The sequence below is a fragment of the Delphinapterus leucas genome, chromosome 8, assembly GCF_059928025.1.
Source record: "Delphinapterus leucas isolate spDelLeu-1000000601 "Yukka" chromosome 8, BTC_Dleu_Yukka2, whole genome shotgun sequence".
NCBI lineage: Eukaryota > Metazoa > Chordata > Mammalia > Artiodactyla > Monodontidae > Delphinapterus > Delphinapterus leucas.
The window spans coordinates 50,597,780-50,615,675 of record NC_143136.1 but is presented as its reverse complement, the minus strand read 5'-3'; the positions used below and the strand labels follow the sequence as shown (position 1 = coordinate 50,615,675).

Here is a 17,896-nt window from a genome sequence, read left to right as displayed (position 1 = left end):
CTACTGAAGCCCACGCACATAGAGCCTGTGCTCCGCAACAAGAGAAGCTACCGCAATGAGAAGCCCGCGCACCGCGATGAAGAGTAGCCCCCGCTCGCCGCAACTAGACAAAGCCCGCTCACAGCAACGAAGACCCAATGTAGCCAAAAATAAATAAATTAAATAAATGTAAAAAAAACCTCTACCAATTAAACTGACACAATGTTTTCTAATCATATGACTATAAGACATGTATAATTTCAGAAATGCTAATATAGGATAATTGTTTTAGAATCAATAAATTATTGTATACATTTAATAGTAAGATTCTGTAATCATTTTTAAGCTCCTCTACTAGGCAATTTACAAACAATCCCATTTACCCTGATCCAAATGAGGGAGGTGACAGTCCAATTTCACAACTGAGAAAACTAAGGCTCAGAGAAGTTAGATAGCTTGCCCAAAGTTATAGATATTAAACAGTGGAATTTGGAATTTAAATTCAGGTATGCCTGATTTTAAAATCCATGCTCTTAATCCCCAAAGAAATGGTTGGTAATCTTCAGTGTGCATCAGAATGATCTGGAGGACTTGTTGGGTTCTAGCTCCACAGGTTCTGATTTAGCAGATCTTAGGTAGAACCAAAACTTGTGCATTTTTATTAAGATCCAAGGCAAGGCTGCCACTGCTATCTGGGGACCATGGTTTAAGAACGATTACCCCGAATTATTTGTTTGCACATTACTCTTAAAAAAAAGTTAATGATGTCTCCTCTTAAAAGTATAGTTTATATAAATTTCTTTTCTCCCTCAATTGCACCCTGAGACAGAGCTTTCTATACATTTAAAGCCATTGATTAATATCTCTGACAAATGGCCCAAAAGCTGTAACTAGGAATTATAACTAAATGGTTTGGAACAAACTGAGACTAATCAAGTGAAAAGAATCAAGACTACTAAAAAAAATGTTGGTTTTCTGTTAGAAAGTGTTAAATTCTTGGCACAATTCATATTTAAATTTCTTACTTCATCCTTCTAGGACTCTGAAGAACTAGAAGAACTGAAAGAACTGGCAAGACTTGAAGAAGTTGACTCGATGGGCACAACTCCAAATGAAACACCCCAAGAATTTTAGTAGGAATGGAGACACTGGTTGTTTTCTTCTCCAGAAAGTAATAAACACGTTTTATCATTAGTACATGTGCATAGTGTTGACTGTGTCTGACACACGATTTACTCACAACCATTAAGTATAAAGAAGCTTTCCTTTTTTTTAGTTGGCCCACAAATTTACTCTGAAATAAAAAAGGTCCTCAGCTAAAACAGGAACTGAAACAATCAATTAAGGTAATCTTTAAGATAAAAAGAAGATGCAGCCACATAATATTTAGTTTATGTCAGTTTAGATTAAATATAAAAAATAAAAATAGAGAAAATTAAAAGCTAAGATGTTACAGAACTATCTTAAAAATATTATAATTCCCCCCAAAACACTGTATTCACTAATTTCATAAAGATTAAAATGCTATTTCGGCATCATCATGCTCTAATATGGAGAGTCTGAGTTACAATCTTTTCTGAGGGATATTTGACAATATCAGAAAAAAATCATCCACTTTCAGAAATTTGTCGTATAGAAATGTTCAAACAAGTATGTAGACTACATGCTGGCTAAATGTAGAGAACTCTATATGTATGTCTAAACTCTGCTTCTTCCAGAAATACACTGAAGTGATAGGAAAAAAATAAAAAGGCATAAATCTTTGGTAACAAAGGAGATAAAAGAAGAATGAGAGATGCCAACAAAATTCTAGAAGATGAAAACCGGAGCAAAGGATAAGTGGAGATGAGAAATTTGAGCAGTTAAGTTCCTGTAGGGGAGATACTATGCAGAAGGCACGCTAATGGAAGCCTCAGGGCCTAGGTAGGACTCAGAAATTGTAGGCAGTGGCATAGAAAGGAAGACTTGGGCTTGATAACAGGAGGGTTATTACATGTCTGTAAGGGGGAGGGGGTCGTTACACACCCAACTTCTCACTGTCTTAAGAAGTGATGCTGACAAGGAGGACTCTACATTCAGGAACATCAGGAAAAGAAGGTGGCCAGAGAGAAAGGGAGAACGACCTAAGAATCATGATAGCCAGCCAGATGTATTAGACCTCCTCCCTCCTCCCTCCCTTAATCTCCAATGGACTTCCACTCTTCAGCTGGAGGTACTGCATGTGAAAAATTATTTGCAGGAATCATCTGAATCCTAGGATGAAGATACCTTTCTCCAGAGAGGATTTTTATTAGCGTCTGCCAAGCACCTTGGGGCACTACTAATCTAGGACCACTTTTAATACACATTCAAGACTTGAGATTCAAAACAAAAAGAGTAACATAAACAGGGCTGAAAATCCTGGGGGGACGGGGGTGTGTGTGAATCATTTCCAGTTCACTGTTACCCTGAAGGTATAACTCTTTGGGGTATCTATGTAAAGAGGGTGAAAGGGAATTTAAGCAGAATTCCTTTCCACTCCCACTCTGGGCAGTCTTTGGGTTTTGATTATGGAGCCCCTTGCTCCACAAGACCACCAAGACTCAGCTGAATCTTAACAAATGTTACTTCTGGATCAGCGAATGTCCTCACATCAGCACAGTGGCTTCCAGTGCTTTCCTTGATTTTAGCCTAGAAATAAACACCTCACTGCCCTTTTAGCTCTTTTTTAGAAAATGTTTTCTTTATATACATATATATATGTATATATATACATTTCAAAAAAGTTGTCCTTAAGGGAAAAGTTGATCTAAATAACCTAGCCTACCAGTATTGGAAGCAGCAATCTGTATGTTATTTTACTTCTGTAATTTCATAAATTTGTATTCTAAGGAAAGTAATTTTATAGGACACTGAAAAATGCAAAGCAATTAGAATCAGCACTGGTAGACAAGTACTTTTGGAGATTTATCTCAATGAGATATAAAACACACTGAACAGTATAAAACACACTGAACTTGTCTATATGAAACACCATTATATTATGATCATAAGATTTCTTATGGAATAAATTATAAGAATACACATTGAAGTATGCCTCAGTACACAGAGGCTGAGAATACAAAGTCATAAATAACACCTCCAGTTCTTAATAATATACAAGTAGTTAAATTCAGAGGGACTTCCCTGGTGGCTCAGTGGTTAAGAATCCACCTGCCAATGCAAGGGACATGGGTTCGATCCCTGGTCGGGAAAGATCCCACATGCCACGGAGCAACTAAGCCCGCGAGCCACAGCTACTGAAGCCCACGTGCCTAGAGCCCATACTCCACAATAAGAGAAGCCACCACAGTGAGAAGCCTGTGCACTGCAACAAAGAGTAGCCCGTGCACTGCAACAAAGAGTAGCCTGCGCACTGCAATGAAGAGTAGCCCCCGCTCGCCACAACTAGAGAAAGCCCACGTGTAGCAACGAAGATCCAATGCAGCCAAAATAAATAAATTAATTAATTAAAAAAATAATAAATTCAGAGAAATCTGAATTACAATTTGGGATTATTAGGAAGGATCTCTAAGAAAACCACTGTAAAGCACTGTGCAATTCGAGAAAACTAAATCCTCAGGACTAGCTTTGTTTTGCAGAAATCTAAATGATAATGGGCACAATGCTAGAAATGTAAAGCTTTCATATTTACGGTTGACCACATGAAGAAGACGTCTGAAAAATACTCATCTAAATCAGGATTTAGTGTTTGAGCAGCAAAAAAATAAAAATAAAAAGCCCCTAAATACCAAAACATAATTATGTGATTTTCTAAAAGTCTTACAACTAACATTAAATCATTAATAAAATAGGCAAGTTTTTATGAAGGTAAAAAGAAAAGTTAAGGAAAATCACATAGATTACTAAAATCAAAAGTTTTAGAGAAAAAAATGTTTTAGTATCCTAAACCATCTTGGTTTTGGGGTATACTACATTTAATGAGAAACCCAAGCTAATTCACACCCATGTATCTCCAAAGATAATAAATCTAAGTTCTTACACAAAAAGTTTCTCTTGTCTAGCTTTTTAACTCAGGTTTAATATTACCAAATATTTGAAAAAGAATCCAGCCAAGAAATAACACTCGTGAGTCAGAAAACTCATATTATTAAAAAAGAAGTCAACACTATACTATTATGACATCAACTTTAAATTAAATTTTAATATCTGAGAAAGAAAATATGGTCATTCCAAGATACAAAAGAGAAATGTTAAAACATAAGCTCCTTCGATTTCTTTTAAAGAATAGGAACGTATTTGATAACACTGATACTTAAGGACATAGCTAAGACAGTTAAGTTTATAAAAGGATTACTGAAAGACTATGACAAAGTCTGAACTAAAAAAAATCCAGAAATAATGAACAATATCTAACAAGATAAATTATTAAAGGAACAAAAATAAAGGTCTAAAAAACGAAATCACACAAAATACAAGATGTAGAAAGCCTGGTTCAAGTCTGTATATGAAAACAAAAGGGGAGGGGGACAGGGGAAAGGAGGAAAGGAGAAGGAGGAAGGGGGAAGGGAAAAAAAGGTACCTGATTCCAAGTTGAAAACAGGATGGTATAGCTATGTAAAGTGCTGATGCTATCTTAAACTGTATCAGTAAGTATGGTGTCCAGGGTAAGTAGGTGCACCCTCACTACTCAGATCTCTAGCTGAAGTTTATTCTCAGTTCAGGGCACCAGCCTCTAAAAGTGACACCAATAAGACAGAATTTGTAACAGAAGAGAGTGAGACTAAATATGAATATACTTCACCTAGGGAAGAGAAAGGTAATACCAACAAAAGTTTCTAAATATGTGAAGGGTCATGTTGTTAGAGGCAGTCTCTACCTCTTGATGTAAGAATGAGGACCAATCAAAAATTACTACTTAGATATTAACATAACTAGAGATATGCAGTAATTGATAAGACTGCCTCATTTTCAAGAAGACCAAATCATCCACCCAGAAAAATGTATATTCCGGCATCAGGTAAGGGTGGGTTAGCTGACTACTAAGATCTCTTGCATTTCTCAAGACAGTGTAGTAGGGTACTAGTATAAACTCTGGAGCCAGACAGACTATATAGATTCAAATTAAAACTTTCACCACTTATTAGCATGTGAGCCTGGACAAGTTACTTAATCTTTCTTGGTCTTACTTTTCTAATTTGTAAAATAGGGACAATAGCAGTTTTAAGAATTTAAAGGAGTTAATAAAAAATATATAAAGAGCTTAGAAAAGTCCTAGAACAAAGTAAAGAGTAAGGAAAGCTACCTGTTTTTATTTTTGAATCCAACAGATATTTACCAAGCACTACTATGTGCTGGACACTAATTTAGCACCAAGGTTTTTTTTTTTTTTTAATTAATTAATTAACTAATTAATTAATTTTTGGCTGTGTTGGGTCTTCGTTTCTGTACGAGGGCTTTCTCTAGTTGTGGCAAGCAGGGGCCACTCCTCATTGTGGTGCGCGGGTCTCTCACTATCACGGCCTCTCTTGTTGCGGAGCACAGGCTCCAGACGCGCAGGCTCAGTAGCTGTGGCTCACGGGCCTAGTTGCTCCGTGGCATGTAGGATCGTCCCAGACCAGGGCTCGAACCCGTGTCCCCTGCATTGTCAGGTAGATTCGCAACCACTGCACCACCAGGGAAGCCCTAGCACCAAGGTTTTAAGAGAGTTTATAATTGAGTTTTTATTCTAGTGAGTGACATAAGATGCATGACATGAAAGGTCACAAGTAAAATACAAATAAAGCTGGATAAAAAGAATAAAAAGTAATGGTTGCGATTTTTAAAAGTGTGTTCAAGGAGGGATATTCTGATAATTGAAAATACATGAATGTTATGAGAAGACAAGCTGAGACAGTATCTTAGTGAAGAGTATTTTGAGATGACACAATAGCAAGTAGGCCAGCCAGGATGGAGGAGTGTAAAAGGTGAGAAAAAGTGGAAGGCCAGATCCTCTAGGGGCCTTGCAGCACTGTTAAGGATATCAGATACCTTGAATTCTCATAGATATGAATAGACTAGTTTTTATTATCACATCATAGTACTCAACCCACCACATTAAATGGCAAAGAAGCACTAAAAATACAAACAGTTCTAGAAGAATCTGCTTATTCAGTCTGAAATAAAAAATAGTTGGCAAAAGCTAAATTACTGGACCATAATTCTTCTATTATTTCATACAGAAAAGAACACAAGAAATTAAAGATGAGAAATTTGTTCCCTGAGGCTTCTAGGCTTGCTGCTCATATTCTTGAAATGTTTTAAAACTAAAATCAATAAAGACTATATTACCTTAAGTTCAGCAACTTGTGATGAAATATGCCACATAAGGCTTTCACTTAGGAACTTCATACCATATGGGCCTAGCAGTTCTGATAACGACCTCATTTCTGAAAGGAAATGGAATTTTATACTTTGACAGAGCAAATATTTTAAGAAGCAAATTACTAATGGAAAACCCGAAGAAAAGTCAGTAGAATAAATAAGAACACAAATGCAAAGCTAAGTCTAAGATACAATGTATGATTATCCATATAATTGAATAAAAATAGTCACAACAGAATCAAACCCAAAAGAATCAAGCTTTCTTCATTCTCTAAAACATGTCAGAGTATTATTCACCTGATATGTCAGAATATTCCTCTGCGTTAAATGTTAATTCATTTTCCGTAGGTAAGTTCACAAATGCTTTCATTGCAGGGAAATAAGCTATATGACCATTGCTGACTTGTCTTAACAAAGTTTCCAGATACCTAAGGCGAAAAGTAAATTTACAAATGGAGAAATTAATTCAAAATTTATTATGGTATACATTACCGCATATAATTTTAAAGTTGACTAATAACATGAATGAGCAATTATCCATTAAAAAAAAAAACTTTCAGAAGGCATTCATTACAAAGAAACTTTATATCACTCCAAATTTCTAAATATGTTCCTTACCAATTTGTGTACAGACTTGTAATGGTTGGCTCTCCATGACTGTCTAAATGTTGTGTTTGTTGAAGAAGCACATTATTAAATACTCTTGTAATATCAATTTGCACATAGTTTTCTATTGACTGGAGTACAGTCATGTATGCTCTTACACTTGTCAGAAGCTCTGATGGTTTTGCAATTTCCTGTGTGGCTTGATTATACATAGTCATTCCAACAATAGACCTGGGGGGGGGTAAAAAAATAATTAAAAAGTTCTAATTGTTGTATCTATATAAACAGGCCATTCAATCTACTGCTCTCTAATATTAAATAAGCAATGAAATTTTAAATACACTTTGTTACAAGTTCATGAAATTATTACTATGTTTATCTTCCAAAGAAACAACTTTAAAAAAGAGTATACACCTAAAAGGTATAATGAAATGGGAATGCAAGTGATTAAAAAAAATACTAACGGCATCAGTAATAAAAATTATTTGAGAATAAAGAGGTTTAAAAAATTCCTTTAACATGATATGCTGTCTCCAGCAAGTACAGTGGACTATTTAGTCCATAGCCTGAATTCCTTTGGCACTGTTATGTGCCAGTAGTTTTTTAGGCTTTATATATATTACCTACAATCTTCATATTTAATAACCCTACTATGCAGTTATCACCACCATTGCATAGAGGAGGAAAAAAAAAACAACTAAGGTGCAGAATTCAAGTAAACTGCTCAAGGTCACTTTGTTTGGAAGTGGTGGGTCTAGGATTTGACCCCACACCTGCCTGACTTAGGGCTACCTCTCAACAAAATGCATGACAATCAAAGCATGGCAACAACAAAAGCTTTATTGTACAATAATCACTCACACCACATAAAACACCGATCTGTTTGGTTTATATCCCAAGAAACTGTATAAGCCTAAAAGGAAACAAATGTTGAAAATGCTTTCCTAAACTATCTTTTCCCACATTAGCCACCTTCTTTAAAACTCCCTGAGCATTAGATTTACAAAGATCTTAGACTTGTATTTGTAAGGATGAATCCATAAAGACACCAGACAAACCCCATCACTAGTATCAGTCCCAGAAGAACAACTCAAGACAAAAACTGCTATCCTTGTACACAGCCCCTAAGTCCTAAGACTGTGCTCAAGTGATCAGCAAAAATCAACAAACTAATACTCACAAGCTATTTGTCCTGCCATAAAAATCTTTCCCAGGTAAACAAGTTTATATAGCCTTGCCTTGATCCTGATCACTAAGTAGATGTTTGGTAAAAAGAACATCTGCTTCTCCATGGATTAACGGACCAGACTGTTTACAGAAGGAAAACAAGGGAGTTGTAAACTGAACCCTACCTTCCACCCACCACTCCCTACCCCACCCAGTTGAGAGCAATAAATACCAGAAGGCATAATGTCCCTTTGGTCTAAATACTGGAGCAGTCTGGGTTTCACTTTCAGGATGCCTACCTTACTAAAGAAGAGCAAAAGATAGTCTTTGCTCAACACTGGACTCTTCTCAGCTGATGACTTAACACTCAATTTACTGCCTATTTAAATATTCTACTTTGTTCTATAATTGTCGAAGCTCTAAGCTTTATACCGTTTCATTACTACTCATAGTACTTAACAAACACAATGTTATGCATATGGCACAAACACTTGTTAGTGACTACAACCTTTTGCTAAAGTTTTTGAAAAATCTTTGGCAAAATTTTGTTTCATAAATTGCCTTAAGGCCTTCAAGAAAAACATGTTGAATCAATATTTTCTTTAATAAATAAGTGTGTAATTTTAGAAAAAGGCTGAAGCAATATTTACAAAATTAAAAGATTTCTGACTTGTTACATAAAATATCATTTCAAGAAACATATATATAACTTATAAAATTAGAATTGAGCGCCTCAAGAGTCTAGAATTCTACTGGCATAACAGCATACGTTGGAATTCACAAGACTTAAGTGTTCACCTAGTCCTGAGGTTTTCACACATTTGACTGTGATCCACTATAAGATATGTATCTAGCATCACAACACAGTACACACATACATAAACAGTTTCATGAAGCAGTATTTCTACTTACTACATGCAATGCACTGATTTTTTTCCTATTTCTTCTTCCTTCTTTACTTCCCTCCCTCTTCTTTCTTCCTTTAAATATTGACTACAACCTTCTAAACTGATTTCATGATCCTACTGGGTTGCCACCTGTCCGCTGAAGTACACTGATTTGCTCTAATCTTCTCCCTTTTTCTTACAAGGAAGTTAAGACTCACAGAGATTAACTGGCTTGTCCAGTGTTACAACTAGTTAATAAATATGGGATAAGAATCTGGATAATTTAAGTAATTCCCAGTTCACTATTCTTTATACTTCCCAGTTCATTATTTTTTATACTACAGTTTCTACTAATTTATATATTATTTATATACCATTTCTACTAATGCTTTCCCTCATAAAAGTAAACATTGCAAAGATATGAAGAATAAATATAACAAACTCATTAACTAAACCAACAAACAAAAACAGTTTTATACTCTTTCTTACTTAGTAAAGCGGATTTCCAGATGAGAAGTCAAATATTCTCGTGGGGTAAAGGTATGTTCCCAAACCACCATGTTTGGTACATAATTTATAGAGAAACACAACTCAGAAAGTGCAGTGTGCAATTTATCAAGGCTGAAAAAATATTATTAAACAGTAAATTAAAAAAATTGTTTTAGCATTTCATCACAGCAACACAAAATTAATTTTATAAACATATCAGACTTTATTTGGGAATAATAACTGCAAAATCGATTTTTTCTCTCTTAAGATCTGAACTGACAAGTTCTAAATCTCTAAGGGTATCACTAACCTTTGAGAGCAATTTTCTAAAGACAGCATCATTCATTTGTTTCTTCATTCAGATGATGACTATACTGACTTAATATACAAGAAAGAGCTTATTCTGCACTCATAAAGAATTATTTCCAACTCCTGCTGTATTTTCTGTTCTGGAGGAAGAAAGCTGTCTACAAAATGGCCAATAGCTTGCTCAACACAGGAAGCAAGGAAGTAGGAAATTTACTTTAAACAAAAAATATTCACCTATTATTGCTCATCTATACCTCCCCTACAAACAAACAAACAGCACTGAATGCTATCTAGTCTAATATACCCATTAAAAAAAAAGGACATCAAGTATTTTCTAATATATGACAAGATGCCAAAATAGTGTCAGACATCTGACTTTAAATAAACTGAAAATTATAGACTGCTTATAGTATACCCCCCCAAATTTTTAGACAGATTCTTGGCCTTCAATATTCAACATATAAAGACAAATGACATCTATTACATGTATTTTCTTCAAAAATCCAAAATATGTATTTTGAGATAAAATAAGCACTTACTGGCTAATCAAGTTCACAAAGGTCAAAAAAATTAACAACTGGGAAATGAAGAATTTACAATTACCAGCATTTCCTCAGTACTAATGCCATACAAAAAATGAAAAAAAACTCCTCTACCTGTAACAAAAAGATACAATAATAGTGGATGGCTTACTTGGTCACTACCAGCCTGTTTTTCCTCATGCTCTCAACTCCTGGTTTTTCCCTTTCAGGTTCCCCTTTCTTACCAGTCTGTTTTTTTGACTTCTTGTTCACTGCTTGACTGATGGTTTTGGCACAATGCTTGGGCAGCAACTAAATTTAAAAAGAAATGAAATCATACAAACCAATTACTTTGAAAACATTAACTACTGAAACAAACCTTAGCTAAATCCAGACTATGTGGCAAATATCATGCTAGCACTAAGAAGAGAGGTAATAGGTGAGATGTAGAGTTTACCTAGCCAGCTTGGAGAGCCCACTCAGCTTGGTGAAAAACAGAAACAGGTAAATCTTGTGTGAAGAAACACTTCATAGAGGTAGTTATATCAAAGCTACAGTTAAAGGACAAGTTAAAAAATACCAGGCAAATGAGGAATAAGAAAGAACATTTTACTGAAAGGAAAATGGCCTATGAAGACCAAGACTATGATAGGACATGATGTGTTCAGAATCTAGTTAGAATGACTAGGTAGTGGAGTATAAAGTACAGGCTAGAGTGGTTTGAGCTACCTTAGGAAGGGACTTGAATGCCAAGCTAGAAGCTTAATTTTAAACTGTAATCCTAAGGACAGAGGGAATTTTTTAAAAACCTAATAAATGGAGTTTCACAACATGAGGTAATGAGATTTACTGATAGTGTAAGAATAAAATTAAAAAATGGAAAAGAACTAGCTAAGAGATCATTTTCTTGCCTTCCTACACAATTTTCCTATCTGTAAGGGAACATTTAAATTATCACCTGGTCACTAAGAGTACACTGTTCCGTGCAAATATCAGTGATGAGATTTCTAGCTTGTTTGGCCATTTCATCGAGGAACATATTACATAAGGAAAGACTGCGATCTCCAATATGATGTCTCTGTTAAAGCAAAATAGTAACAACAACAATAATAAAAATTATAAGAAAGTAGTTTGAATTAAAACACTTTTTAAATAAACATGGAAAATAAGGTTCAAGTCTATTCTACAATAAGGAGTGAGGATGGGAGATGTTATGGATTTCTTTTATCTCTTTTAACAACTAACCTACCGTACTGTATTTGCACACAACCGACATAAAATAAGTACCTGGTGATTATACAATTATGATTGCAAGGAATCTGAAAGGATCAGTGTCTTCCTTAACATGAAAAACTATTAATTTTCAAATTCCAATGTCCTATATCCAGTTCTTAAATACTAAAATATCAAACACACAATACGAAAGATCAGACTTAAGAGTTATGTTTTCTGATCTTATCTGATTATATACAAAAATCTTGAAAACACAGAATTTTGTAGTGTATAAACAGAAAAGAAATGTTAAAATATTTAAATAAAATCATTAGATATCAACTCAGTAAAACAAACAAACGCACAAGGCATTCAACTCTCTAAAATCAAACTCCCCATCCCAGAAGAGAAAAAAAAGGCTGACCACAAATGCATTTTCTGAACACAACAGTGGAAAAAAGAACATTATATCTAATGTTTGGGAGATTATATACGTATATGTAGATACATACACTCACTCAAATCAATCTATCTCTAGCTACAGAATTCTGTATCATTTTAGTTTTGGTGGGTGTTGCAATAGTTTAATGGGTTTTTCTTATCAATGGTAACTGGAATGTTGAGTATATAATGCTGTACAACTTTGCACTATACATTTGCAATACTTACAAAGAGACAGCTTTTTAAAAAAATTTTATTGGAGTATAGTTGATTTAAAATGTTGTGTTAGTTTCTGGAGACAGATTTATAAGTTCTCCTTCCCTGATCTTCCATAATTATATAACAAACATATGCAGACATTACAAACATTATTTCTATGCTGAAATAAATATAATATAAAAGAATATAAAAATACTTAAACATGTAAAATAACTGTTCCTAGATGTACCATGCTACCTTATAATGTATTTTAAATGCCCTTTAAAACTTGAATAGGAAGCAAAACCTAAAGGGATCTACAGACCAGATACAATTAAATAATGGTTCACTTTATTTAAGGAAAAATTTCAAATTATAAACATTTGCATTTTATTTAACCAAATTCTGACTTCTGAAAGATAAAACATATCCCTTGCTATCCCTTCTTCCTGAAAAAAAGAACTCTGAACTAGCATTGCTTCAAACTTACTAGACTAACTTATTTAAAATACAGATCTGATTTCACTACTTCTCTTCAATGGCTCAAAAATGCTAAGACTGGAAGGAAAACAACTAAGATTTCTTAACTCTGGCTCTGTGCTGAGAACAGAGGATAATGGCAGAAGCAAAGAGACCACTTAGGAGACAATAACAATCAACCAGGCAAAAGATGATGTGGCTTGTTCAAGGGTGAGAAGAGGCAGGAGTTTGAATATATATATATACACATATATAAAGGCAGAGCCCAAAACAGAAAGGCTTCAAGTTGGGGTGGATGTGGAAAATCAATAATTCTATTCTGGACATGTTACACTTCAGATGGCTAAAAATACCTAAGTTGCAGCAGGATATAGAGAAAATCTAACTCGAAGGGAAAGGTGTGGGCTGCAGATATAGATTTAGGAGACATTAGCATATGGAAGATTTTTAAACAATGAAACTGGAAACTGGAAAAGATGAGTGAACTACTCTACTGGATGGTACAGTTATAGCAACACGATAATTAGTTTCTCATTAGTACTGGCTACCATTATCTGGGAATCCTGCTGACCCAGGAGGGTGTGAATTTCAAATCTAGTTCAAAAGGTACCATCTTTCTTCAAATTCACTGTAAGTACTACAGCTTAAACTAAAGCCTCAGCATTAAGAAGTTGTTCTAGAGGCCTTTTCTATAACCTTTCTGATCTAAATGAGATGAATGGCTAAAACTAAAATTACAAAGCAAGACTGCACTGAGAACTATTAACTGTGCACACCAACTTACTCTATCCTCACCCTTAGGTGAATTCCCTCATCACCCTTAAGTGAATTCCCTCAATGTTCCCAGAGTGCCCCATGTATATTTCTACCACAACACAGATCATCAGATCACGGATTTGTCTAGAGTAAAGACTGTGTCTTTGCATCCTTTCAATCACAGGTTTAAGAAGGCATAGCTGGAATATAACAGGCTTTAACAAGTTAGCTAAATGAAAAACAGAATAGTACCACTTACTAGCTATATGAATATAGGGAGAAAAAAACCATCAGTCCACCAGAAATTATCAGTAGTTCTGACTATGCTGTTACTTTGTTGTAATAATCAAATGCAACAAAAGATGAGAAATGCTGTATAAATTTTATGGTTCTACATAAATATAAACACACTATTAATTACCTGTTGTAATTATTTGGTAAGAATTGAGTCTTACCCCATTAAGGAACCATAACTTTACCAACAAAATGAGGTAGAAACGTTAAAATAAATGATACAGGTTAGATGATGATAGATAAAATAATGATGAAAGTGCTATGAAAATATGGTTAAGGAGAGACAAATTTTAACTGGAGAAATGCTGAAAATCTTTTTGGAGGAGGTGAATTTAAGCTGATCACTGAAGAAAAAGTAAGAGTACGACAGGTAGAGGTGTAGTGAAATGAATCTTATGTATGAGGAAAAAGCCTCTAAGATACCAAAAAGTAGACTAGTAAATGAGTACAGTTTACCTAAGGTGGGATAGTTACAGTAGGGAGTGGAAAGTAGAAGACTGTGAGTATATAGTGGATAAACAAAATGTGATATATACATACAATGGATTATTATCATTCATAAGATGAAAGTTCTGATATATCTATAACACAGATGAGCCTTGAAACAGTATGTTAAATGAAACAGGCCAGACACAAAGGGACAAACATTGTATGATTCCACTTATATGAACTCTCTAGAAGAGGCAAATTCATAGAAAGCAGACTGGAGTATACCATTCCAATGGAATGCTGAAGGATGGGGAGTTATTGCTTAAGGGTATACAGAGTCTCTGGTTGGGGTGATGAAAGTTTTAGAAATGAACAGTGGTGAGGTTGCACAACACTGTAAAGGTAATTAATGTCACTGAACTATACATTTTAAAATACTTAAAATTACATTTTTATGTTTATATATATATATTTTTTTTTCTTAAAGACATAAAAGAAAAAAAAAGAATGGGGGTAGAGATCAAATTGTTGAGGATTTTAAATGCCTAAGAAATTTTTACTTTCTCCATATGCAATGGTTCTTTAAGAAGGAAAGAGGCACTCTGGTGGCATTGTGTTAGTCTTTAAGGCAGATATTGAAGGAAGAAAAATTATTTAGCAGTACAGATGAAAAACATTGAAAAGCTGAACTACAATATACCATACAAATAAAATGAAGAGGACTTGATGGGTATTTAATGGGAAGGATGATGGTGAGGAAAAACTGACAATATATCTTAGGTGTCACGATTGGGGGAAAAAATCTTTTAATTGTAAAAAATCTACAAATCTTTTAAAATTGGTGGTATTATATCCTCACAGGTATTAATCCTAAAAGCACTCCCTAATAAACTTCCTGCAGGCTAATTTCTGTCTGAGTCTGCTTCCAATGGAATGCTGAAAAACAATCTACAACAGATACTACCTAATGCTTAAAGATAATAATAATGCTGCTATTTGTAAGTTTTTTTTTGACAAGTTCTGCAGCTCTAAGTAAAGGGATTCAACACTAAGTTAAATTATTTTTTAAAATACTATTTAATTTTAATATATATTCTTACCATACTCACAAAGTGATATTTCTTCTTGAAAGATTAGAAGAAATACTGAGTACATTTTTGATAGATACTTGGTATCTGTAAAACTTGAGTAGTTCAATTACTCAGTAACTGTGTGTGCCTGTATGTGAATATATTACAAATACCAGCAAATCTGGATTTTGCTTACTGTATCTATTATATTGACGAGTCAGTGAAATTCCTCTTTGAAATGTTTATGTTTAGTCAGTAATCTCTCCAATTTTCAAGTCTTTTCAATGAGCGTTTCAGAGGAAAACTAAGCATTCAAAAATCAATCACTACATAACTTTACCATAAATATTAATACCTGACTCACTATTTTAATAAAGGTAATTCCAAGTGACTTTATATGTTCTTACAAACATGTATGTATATTTATCTGATTATTCAGATATATATTATGTCTATATCATATATCTATTCAAGCATTCTTCTGATTCTGCACAGAGATGCATTAAGTGGGCAGCTAGATTAGATAATTAGGACTTTGTGAGTCTTTGTGAACATTCGGTCAGCTTTATGTTTGGAGTAGTTTTTTCTGCATACCATATAAATCACAATACTACTCTGAAATTACCTCTTCTGGACACAGTTCATGTGTGCAACTCATAAAATGAGTGCAAAGTAGTGGGAATGCAATTGAGTATCTTGACTGAGAGGGTAACTCCAAACATTGTTGAAACATCTTCTCAAAAGCACGACTATAAAAACTATAAGGAAACAAAAATTAGAATCACAATTTTTATAGTTAAAATTAAAATTTTATGACCCAGTACCTTATATTTAATTTAATTTGATTCAAGTGAGTAAAAATTACCAACTGTAGCATTTATTCTCTTAGGAAAAGAAAAGTTATTTTTCCAAAGAGTTATCTCTTACACACCAATAATCATTTCAGAGTAATAAAAATATTATTTATATAACATTAACACATTTTTAAGTAAAAAAATTAAAGAGAAGATAAACCATATCTATGGCATATGAATATATGACATTCAAATCTTACATCATCAAATTTTACCAAAGCTAAGTCACTATCAATTTTAAGAAACACCATTATTTTATGTACCACTAAGAAAGAAAAACATTGTCAATTAAACAATGACACACCATCAATTTTAAATTACTTTCGGATTTAAGAGGTGTTAAATCTAAAAGAATGTGAGGTGATAAAATATAGTACATCTTGGAATAATGAAGACAAACAGAAGTCATAAACATGTCTTTATCTTGGATATGACAAAGTAAGAATGTGGTTAAGAGAAAATATGGATAAAAATTAATTAAATGACTGAAAACTTGAAAATTTTAAACATTATTCAAAGTGCCTTTATTTCCAAGAAAGAGAATAGGAATTTCTGATTGCTGTATCCTTCTTTTGCAGGAAGCTTTCTGTAGCTCAAAAACACCTAAACGTAAAATGTTCCATTTTCTTTCCAAGGTAGCCTTTGGGTCAGACAATAGGATAGGGTTCCAAATAATCCTTAAAATTCTTACAAACTTGTTATGTGATAACTGTGTTTCGTGAGTTGCATTAAGAGATCCCTATGTCTTCCCCACCTGGCGATTTGGATTTCTTCTGTAACACTGCTAATTAAAGCCATACTACAAACTGCAAAAATCAGTGTAGACTGGTTTTTTCCCCCAAAAATAAAAGCAACGAGACACTTTTCATAATGATCTCTATTCAGTACAAAGAAACTACTATCACTATCCACTGAGACTAGCTCAGCATTTTAGAATTAAAGGGATCTACTAGACTATTCCCATCAGCTTCCCTAAAGGAAAAAAGGTCAGGAAGCAGAAACAGAGTTGTTATTGTACAGCTCTGGTGTAAGAATACTTAAGTTTGAGTCCTGACACCACTATTAATTTTATTACAATCAAGCTCACTTATTCATTTAGATATTTATTAAGTACCTACTATATTAGACATTAAGGAAACAAAAACATGACCTTCTTCAAGAACCATATTATGGGGCTTCCCTGGTGGCGCAGTGGTTAAGAATCCGCCTGCCAATGCTGCGGACACGGGTTCGAGCCCTGGGGTCTGGGAGGATCCCACATGCTGTGGAGCAACTAAGCCCATGCGCCACAACTACTGAGCCCGTGTGTCACAACTACTGAAGCCCGCGCACCTAGAGCACATGCTCCGCAACAAGAGAAGCCACCGCAATGGAAAGCCCACGCACCATAACGAAGAGTAGCCCCTGCTCGCCCCAACTAGAGAAAGCCCACGCACAGCAACAAAGACCCAATGCAGCCAAAAATAAATAAATAAATTTTAAAAAGAACCATATTATGTGGGGGAGAAAAAGAGTTGTAAAGTACTAAGTATAACAAAAGAGCTATATGATAGAAGCAAAGGAGAGTGGAGCACAATGGAGGGAATAGTCACCACATCATCATAATATTAATGTCTAACTTAATACTGCAGAGTGAAATTATGTGCTATTTAATTTCCAATGTTTGCTCTATTTAACCCTGACCCAAAACTTTTTTCCTTTAGTCTAATGACACAATCTGAAGTGACTGTTTTCACCTCCTCAAAGAAAGTGTAAAAAATAAATTCACATCAGTAAGAGTTGCTCTTATAGAGAAAAATAGATATAAAATCCCAACTTGGTAAACTTCATTTTATTGGCAAGTTGTCCACTATTCCATTTAT

The 17,896-nt window shown here is 34.3% G+C and overlaps 1 protein-coding gene across 5 annotated transcripts in view; it reads right to left on the bottom strand.

The window, feature by feature from the left end:
- The window catches only part of NCKAP1 (NCK associated protein 1), a 100,842-nt gene that overhangs the window by 20,891 nt on the left and 62,055 nt on the right, over positions 1 to 17,896 (bottom strand). For 4 of the 5 annotated variants that reach the window (XM_089916594.1, XM_089916593.1, XM_022567202.3 and 1 more), the window contains 7 exons: positions 15,806 to 15,938; positions 11,259 to 11,378; positions 10,473 to 10,612; positions 9,471 to 9,602; positions 6,940 to 7,158; positions 6,619 to 6,749; positions 6,289 to 6,386 (listed from right to left, as the gene is read on the bottom strand). In XM_089916594.1, coding sequence (XP_089772720.1) covers positions 6,289 to 6,386; positions 6,619 to 6,749; positions 6,940 to 7,158; positions 9,471 to 9,602; positions 10,473 to 10,612; positions 11,259 to 11,378; positions 15,806 to 15,938 — 973 coding nt within the window. The remainder of the gene's footprint in view (positions 1 to 6,288; positions 6,387 to 6,618; positions 6,750 to 6,939; positions 7,159 to 9,470; positions 9,603 to 10,472; positions 10,613 to 11,258; positions 11,379 to 15,805; positions 15,939 to 17,896) is intronic. The other variant, XM_089916595.1, reaches the window with a different exon arrangement.